The sequence below is a fragment of a genome, unplaced genomic scaffold (assembly GCF_019419815.1).
Source record: "Pyrus x bretschneideri cultivar Hongxiangsu unplaced genomic scaffold, Pyrus_bretschneideri_v1 Contig99, whole genome shotgun sequence".
In the NCBI taxonomy this organism is placed as follows: Eukaryota; Viridiplantae; Streptophyta; class Magnoliopsida; order Rosales; family Rosaceae; genus Pyrus; species Pyrus x bretschneideri.
Window position 1 is genome coordinate 546,902 of NW_025999841.1, and position 8,189 is coordinate 555,090.

At 37.7% G+C, this 8,189-nt stretch overlaps 1 protein-coding gene across 2 annotated transcripts; it reads right to left on the reverse strand.

Annotated features, from left to right (window-relative positions):
- Window positions 1-868: 868 nt before the first annotated feature.
- On the reverse strand, window positions 869-6,253 carry LOC125473811 (glycoprotein 3-alpha-L-fucosyltransferase A-like). 2 transcript variants are annotated; one of them, XM_048577106.1, is made up of 7 exons: window positions 5,742-6,253; window positions 4,930-5,090; window positions 4,177-4,418; window positions 2,479-2,586; window positions 1,912-2,068; window positions 1,563-1,790; window positions 869-1,337 (listed from the first exon to the last, which is right to left on the reverse strand). In XM_048577106.1, the coding sequence occupies exons 1-7, from the start codon at window positions 6,117-6,119 to the stop codon at window positions 1,082-1,084; spliced, it is 1,530 nt and encodes a 509-aa protein (XP_048433063.1). In that variant the 5' UTR covers window positions 6,120-6,253; the 3' UTR covers window positions 869-1,081. The 2 variants fall into 2 exon arrangements, with proteins under 2 accessions (XP_048433063.1, XP_048433064.1); XM_048577107.1 differs by having other exon boundaries at window positions 877-1,337; window positions 2,479-2,583; window positions 5,742-6,250.
- Window positions 6,254-8,189: the final 1,936 nt, after the last annotated feature.

Consider the following 8,189-nt stretch of genomic DNA (forward strand, 5'->3'; position numbering starts at 1 on the left):
TAAGATAGGATAAGGTTGGTTAAGATAAGGTAAGATAAGGTTGGATAAGGTTCCTTATTTCTTGCTATTTCCTTATCTTCTTTGCATTTGAACTTCTTTCCTTAGATTTGTAGCCTTTCCTAGCCTCTCTTGACTTTAATTTTGTCCATCCACTTTGCCCCATAGTTAAGCTACCCAATCTATGCCCAAAATTGCTCCAAATGGCTCCAAAATGCACTTTCTTGCTCCTTTTGCCATTAGGACCTACAAACATACGAAAATAGCTTAAAAGACTATAATAAGTAGTAATTAACTAACTAAATGCAAGGAAACAACATAACTAAGTAGCATAAATATGCTCCTATCACCTATGAAGCAAATAAAAGAATAGCAAAATAATTAATAAGAATTGTTGATTTTGATTTTACTTTGTTTAGTGATCATTGCTCCAACTGTCTTTGGAATTATAGTGAATCTAGTTATCCCGATAAACACTGTTTAGTAAACGAAAATTTTATAATTTGACAAATCCTTAAATATAAGAAGGCAACTATGTTTTAAATGAATACTACTAGAAAGAATAAATTTGTAGACAAAATTTATAAGCTAAATCATGTGTTACCAATAAGATTAAGGACGTTTATCATCGTCTCAGGAATAATCTGATCATTAACTTGCAGGTCATTTAATTTACGAAATTTTGTCTACAAATTTAGTCTCGTGCTACTCTTTCTGAATTACAAAATGAACCCGATTTCAGTCTTCGCAACCGAAACAGTTCCTTCCAAGACTGTTAATGGACTAAAACGAAAAAGAACACTTCGGGTGCTTTGATCAACTTCACCTGACGAGAAGACAGAATCTTACAACTAAAATACGACTAGATCTGAATCAATGGGCATACAATCAATCATCCACATGTCCTCGGCACCATCTTCCCTAAAGATATTGCAGTTCACTCCTCCAAAAATCAGTGTGTACAAAGAAGGCATAACAAATTGCCCGAACGAGACCACCTCGATCTCTCTTGACAAATATATCAAAAGTAAGCTGCTAAAATCAGCATATCCATGATCAATGTTGACAGAATGCATATTTCAGTCTAAACTAATATGACTTCAAACTTTGCACAGGGGTTGCTTCCAACGTGTCTTCTAAAATCAGCATCCCCATTAAATCTGAAGGTATACAACGCTTGCCTCTGCGTCATGCCAACAGGATATATTCTATATATTTTAAATTCGTCTCCTCCTCTTATGCTTTCAGGTCTTTCTGGTTTCCAAATGGGCACATGTTTCTGGGACTTTAATTTCGCGAGCACCATAGACTCAAAAGCTCCAAGAGTCAAATTGCCAGACCTGTCACAGAAAAAGATATTGGGGGACAAAAATTTATTTAATTTTTCATCATGCAATGACACTACAAGTTTTATTTTTCCCTCTTCTAGAAATATAAAATAAACTTAGACGGAAATCTTCAGCATGATGAAACTCGTAAGGATGTAAACAATGTGCAGAGACAGATCCCATTCCCGGCAGTCTTGGCTGCTAGTGTAGTAATTGGTGTTAGGGAAATGAAATTACCTTAAGAAAATAGATTCCATATTGAACCTCCCTCTTTCTCTTACATATAAATGATAGACGACTCCTTCGCCTCTGGTGCACTTGCAGGGTCTGTTTTTGACCCTTTGGTTCATTTCTTCTTTCTCGCGAATCATTGTTGCCAGGTGAATGCAAAGACGGCATGATGAATGTACTGCTGCCATGTCCACAAGGGCCTTGAAAGAATTCGATGGACCCTCATACTTCCACCTAATCATTAAACATCATTCAATCTTCATACAGAAACAATACTGAAACATAGAAAAAGAAAAGTATTTGACATGTTACAGAAAAGAAGAAAATGAGAAGAAACAAACAACTAATGATTTACCTCAATGACTGATTATATGCTTCAGGATTATCTGCAAGAAATTTCATTCTCTTGGCAACTGATTCAATATCGGTTAGCTCCTTAATATGTAAAATTGAACCAGGAGCAGGAGCATATTCTTCAATATTTGGAGCACCAACAACCACAGGTATAGATCCTGGAACAATAAAATATCAACGTCCATACCCAACATCTTTCTTGAATTTCAGTACATAGATGACAATTTTGCTTTTGGAATCTGAAATGCAATTTTTTCCCTCATGTTGAATGCGAAAATGTAATCCATTAGATCTTATAGATGTTAAAAGGCAAAACACTGCAATTTCAAAGATGAATGCCCACACTTATAGTTTTCCATCCATACTAAATCTCTTAAATTTGTTTATGAACTATTACCAAGATTTTTTACATATATTCAAACAACATTTATCTGGGTTAAAAGAATCCTGGTTGCCCCTAAATTCTGAATTTTTCCTCCACAAGAAGTTTTCATATTATGCATCACAACTACATAATCAACACACCAGGGAGGAGAGGGGGAGGGGGAGAGAGAGAGTAGTTTCATACCAGCAACAAGCGATTGGAAGTATTTCTCGGTAACATAATCCTCCTCGTTGGAATTCTCAAATGCCAAACTGAATTTATAGCGCTTCAGAGTTTCAACTTTGTCAACTGCCAGATTCATTTAAAACAGAAGCAAATTATTAAACAATTACAGGTTATGTATATCTTATAACTATAGAATACAAGCCATAATATATCTTAGTAGTGTATTATATGTGTTTATTTGGTTCAAATACTGGATTTGGTTCAAGATGCCAACTATTTAGCCAATAATGAAACATCCAGTCCCTCTCTGATTGCACAACCAGAAGTCTAGAACTGATAGACATGATCGGAAAAAATAATAATAATTCCAAGCACATGCAGCTTGTTTAAGTGATATCATAATCAACTAAGGTCTGACTTACCTTGCCCATTAGATCAAAAACAATTTCTTACAATTCAAACTTCCAAATTCTATATCCTTATAGCCAGGGAAAGTAACTTATAAACGAAAAAATGGCAAGGGAGAAAGAAAAATTTTATGCGCCTGTGAATCTATTTCAGACCAAACAATACAACATTAGGCAAGATTAAACCTACCGTCAAAATCCAACAAATTGAATTACCTACAAGACACTATAGAGCCAACCAGTGTTTTAAAAGGCTCGCCTTGGAGCGCGCCTAGGCGGTCTCGAAGGCTGGGTGAGTAGCTTGCCGCCTCTGTTTTCCAGGTGTGGCGTAAGGCATCGCTGGAGCAAGCCTAGACGGCAAAGGTGCGCCTCAGGGTGTCCAAGCGTTCTTTTTATTCCCATTTTTTGCTTTTTGTTTTTTTGGTAAAAATACCCAAACCAAAGCCGTGCCTAGTGACGAAGCTGAGTTGCAAAACCGTACCAGGGAAGATGAAGAAGACAGATGGCGATGGCTATCTTTTCTCCTGACTTTTCATTTTTCTATATTTTTTTCTCCTTAAAATTTTAATAGTCCCCACATTTATTATTGCACTATCTTTTTTTTATTCACTTTTATTTTTTATATTATTTATTAGATAGATAGATAAGTATCTTTATGTGTTTATTATTTATAGATAAGCATATTTTTATGGATATTCTCGTAACATTCCAACAAAATTCAGCCTTTATTCCCTATAATTGCTCCACTCAACCTTTATTTCCTTTAAATTGCGTATAATTGCAAAATTCAGCCTTTATTTTCATTGAAATTCCCTATAATTGTGGCCACTCAATCTTATTTCTCTTGAAGTTCTCTATAATTGCTTACAGTAAAATAAAATAATTAAAACATTTTAAGACTATGACATAGTTTCTAAGTACAAGTAGACTTAATAATGAAGAAGATGTTATTATATTTGATTTAGTTATAATTATATTTGTTTTACAAAGTATTCTATTTTATAAATATAAATTATATAATAAAATTTTAGGTACCGTGAGGCTTTGCCTCATGCCTCACGCTTGGGCAGGGCTATCCATGGGACGCCTCACCTATGCCATCACCTTTCAATACATTGAAGCCAACACAGAATATTTTCAACCAAAAACAAAATAAAGGCCACAAACTGAACCCCAGTTTGTTGCAAACCTCATACGGCACGCTAAGAAAGCATGCAAGAGAGTCACAACTCCCAATTGTAATGCCTTGAACCAGAAAATTAGCAAAATATCATTATTATTACTTTAAAAAAGCATCTAAATGTCACACCTCTTCCATCACGATTTCTATGGCAACCGCCATAAGAGTCTATCTTGAGGTTAGCACTTTCAAGTGCTTCAAGAGCTTGCAAGCGGAAGTTGCGGGCACCACAGTTGGAAATAAATGCAGCTGCAAGTGCAGTCTCAGTCTTTGGCTGTACGGGCGCCATGATGTCGTACTCAGCCCAAGAAAAATATCCAACAGGAACATCCGATGAGAGACTAGTTGTCATAACAATATCATATCCCCTCCTAGTACAAATGAAAGCAGTTAAAACTATTAGTTATGACAAACAAGTTTTAGAACAGATGAAGTTTGCATTCTGAGGGTTTCCCCCCAAAGGAAAAGAAGAACACCATCCGTCAGGAATGCGATTGAGAAATGATTATATTAAGTAATTCCAATTGACTGCATGAATGATTGGTATGCCCCACCAGAACACTTAGGCTTATAGTTAATAGACACAATTCAAAGTAGTACTATGCAATATGCAGCACAGCATATGAGATATTCTAAACCATGTTAAAAAGATAAAATAATTTGTTTTCAGCTCTTCAAATTTGTGGGTACCATTTTTTCAAGAAAATAAGCCTTAAAAAATCTTAAAACCTTACTCAATACTTGTACGAGATTGCAATTCCTATGATAAAGGGATAACATGTCCACAAACAACATTAAATGAAAAAGAGAAAATCTTCAAAAACTGCAATTAAGCCATCTTCAAAAACTGCAATTAAGCCATATTTGTATGTGCTTACCCACCGTCGTGCATGAGCAAGATTGTTCTCAGCATAGTATTGAGCTGATTCCATGGATCGGAGAACACTGGCTGTCCCAGATTGGTGAGCTAAACCAAAAGCAGCATCAGGTGTTTTTGCAGGATTGTATCCAAACTGGCATCCCACAGAACAAGATTTCCATTCCTATGTGGAAGACAAGACAAAAATAATTATGAACAAATGCAAGACGTGACAAAAGTGAAATGTGTCAGTTATATCCCAAAACTCCATGTTTAAGTCCCTAGAGAGTATCGTAAAAGTAGGGTAAGAAATGGGACTATCCAATTCAAGTTACTTCCAATTACAAATCATTCTTGTTCATTTAACTCAACAAGATTTAGAAGATGGAACTTAAGGGTCCTCCACCGCCGCTAGACTACATTCTACCAAGACTAACATAATGCAGACTAAAATTGAACAATAAAAAACATAATGCAGCCAAAAGCATCAAACTTCCTAACCAGCTTCAGATGTCAAGGATCAATTGCTCAAATAGTGACTAACACAAGGCAGTCGAAAAGCGAATATCAAATTTCACATCCTGCTTTCAAGGACAAGAATCAACAGCTTAAGCAGTGTAAACATCTTACAAAAATTCTCGCTTGCACTATTTTCCTCACTCGTGTCATGACATTATTGTCACGTACAATCACAATTCAATTTTAAACTAAAACCCAATAAAAAAAAAATATATATATATATATATATATATATATATATATATATGAGTGTGTGTATTAGAAAACTACACAGTATTAAGAACACAATTGAAACTAATAAAAAGCTGCAAATTACCTTCTCATCACCAGAAACCAAAACCGGTTCTTTGTCAAAATCCCTGGAGTACTCTATAGCATCCTCTCTCTCCAACCACTCCTCGCAACTCAGCAACTCCAAATCACCACTCTCCGCCGCCGGCACCGCCACTTCATGAGTCAACGGCGTCCGGGCGAACAAGTCGGCCCACGAGTCTACTAAACCTGCGTTATTTCCGATGTCGAGCTTACCCAGAAACGCGATCTCTGCTATCACAACAAGGGCAACAAAAAAAGGAATCAGATTGGACCATTTTCTCTTGGGGGCCGCCGCCGAACCCGCCCCAAGAGAGACCGGTAAGCCACCTTCGTGGGTCGCCGCTGGTCTCGAGCCTCTCTGAGTGGAAATCACGCCCATCAAACTAACCAGAATTGGTCGCTCTGTTTTTTCTGGGGATATTCTGACTTTCCCGAGAAAGTGATAGAAAAGTCGGGACTTGTAACAAGGTTTTCAACGGAGGAACATGATGGGGGTTTTGTGCGGGCTTCGATGGGAATCACGAAATGGGTTTAATCATGACGATGGTCTCACCGAGAGGTTGATTTTTCTTTAGTTGCAAGTCAAACAACCACAAAGGGTGAAGAGTCCCGTAACATTTCACGGTTATCTACACATTTATTTATAATTTTTTATATCTTTTTAATTATGACTGTTAGAATGAATTGAAAAAAAATAAAAATAAAAGGACAGAAATTAATAAAATATGTGTAAAAATAAAAATAAAAATAAAAATGTGAATAACACCACTTATGAAGAATATTCAATTTGTTTTTGGAGTAGCAATCAGGCATACAAAATGCATTGTCTGTCATGCGCAAACACTAAAATCTTGTAGCAAATAAAAGAAGTACAAAATAAATGTTTTGTGTAAATGAGTTTAGGGTTACAATCTCTTTACAACTTTGAATCCTCTGATGATGTATCTCGATGCAAATTTCTGTTGTCTCTAGCTTTGACGAAAATACACCTACAAAACAATCAACATCTTTGATCAAAGACCTAAGCCTCAAGCAGCCACAAGGTTGGGGGAGGGGGGGGTTAGGCCAATGAATCTCCGATGCATAAGTTAGTTTCTCTAAGAAGAGTAAGGTGTTTAGGGCTTTTAGGGGTAGCAAAAGCTTATGAAATTTGGTAGAATATGGGGTATATATAGGAGGGGAGGGCTAGCCATAGTGTTAGGGTTTTACCCTACACATGGCGGCATCCTATCGGCCAATGTTTATGGAGAAATATTCTCAAAATATTAAATAGGAAATAATATCTAGAGATAATGGAGTAATTATCCCTAATTGATTTAAATTGGGATTATTTACTTGATTGAAGTCAATCTTCAATTGGGGAATGTATTAAAGATAGGATTTGGGTAATTAATACTTATCTTTAATGCTTTGACTTTTTCTTGCCAAAGGTTGGTGAGTTATGGGCAGTCGTATTCAACTATTGAGACCTTCAGGGTTGTGAGCTACGCATGGGAGTATCTAAGGAGCCTACCCATTTATTGAGGGCAATCTTGTTTTCTTTTGGCAAAAGTCCACATGTCACCTCTAGAATTTTTGAGATTATTTTAGGCTCCACAAATGCCACCACACCTACCGGGCTGCACGCAGAAAAAAGGCAGTAGGTGTGGAAATCCCAAGCTGCATGGGCTTGTAGAATTATTCCCCAATTTGAACTTGATCTCCTTCTTTGATTTGGAGATAGACTTCTTCAAGGAAAAGGAAACCAATTGCCCCCAATACCTATTTAATTCTGCCGTAAGCAGGGGATTAAATAAATTTGGAGAACAATCATCATTCCAGCAAGGAAAAGAGAAGTTAGAGGAAATTTTTTTCCCTCCCCTAGATTTCTTCTTCTCTTACCCTTGCAAAGAGTTATCTCTCGTTGTTGTTCTTCTTCTCCATGCTACACCAAGGCAAGAAAAAATTTGAATTTTCTTCTTCTTGATTTTTTGGGAATCTTGGGGCTTGAAAAATTGGCTTGGTGGAGGTGGAGGATGTGTGAAACACGTGGCAAAGGTGCCATAGGGACACGGGGGTCGGCTGGCGTGGGCTAGGTGCTTGGCTCGGCTTGGGCTGAGGCGACAGGTGCGCTGGGCGTGGGGAGGCCAGCTTGGGCTAGGTCTCCATGGCTACTGGGCATTGGCCTGTGCATGTGAGAGGAGAGAGAGTAGGAGAGACCAGCATGGGCCAGCTTTTAGGTCCTGATGGCCTGGGCTAAGAGGCATGGGCCTTGCTAGAGCACGCTGGGTACGAATGAGGAGAAAGGAAGGAGGTTAAGGCCTCCTCCCTTTCTGGGCTGCGTGGCAGAGGCCACATGCATAAAGGACCAGAGGCATTTGGGCTGTGCTGCGTGAGAAAGAAAGCTGATCTCTCTAACTACTCCTCCCGGGATGCAAAATCTGATCTTCTGATACTGGATCGAGGTCAC

Excerpts from the sequence above, each read along its gene's own strand:
- LOC125473811 (XM_048577106.1), bottom strand. The coding sequence starts at position 6,119 with ATGGGCGTGATTTCCACTCAGAGAGGCTCGAGACCAGCGGCGACCCAC. Across the intron at positions 5,091-5,741 it reads TGGTTTCTGGTGATGAGAAG|GAATGGAAATCTTGTTCTGT; the intron begins GTAATTTGCAGC and ends TCTTCCACATAG. Across the intron at positions 2,587-4,176 it reads TAGAAATCGTGATGGAAGAG|CAGTTGACAAAGTTGAAACT; the intron begins GTGTGACATTTA and ends AAATGAATCTGG.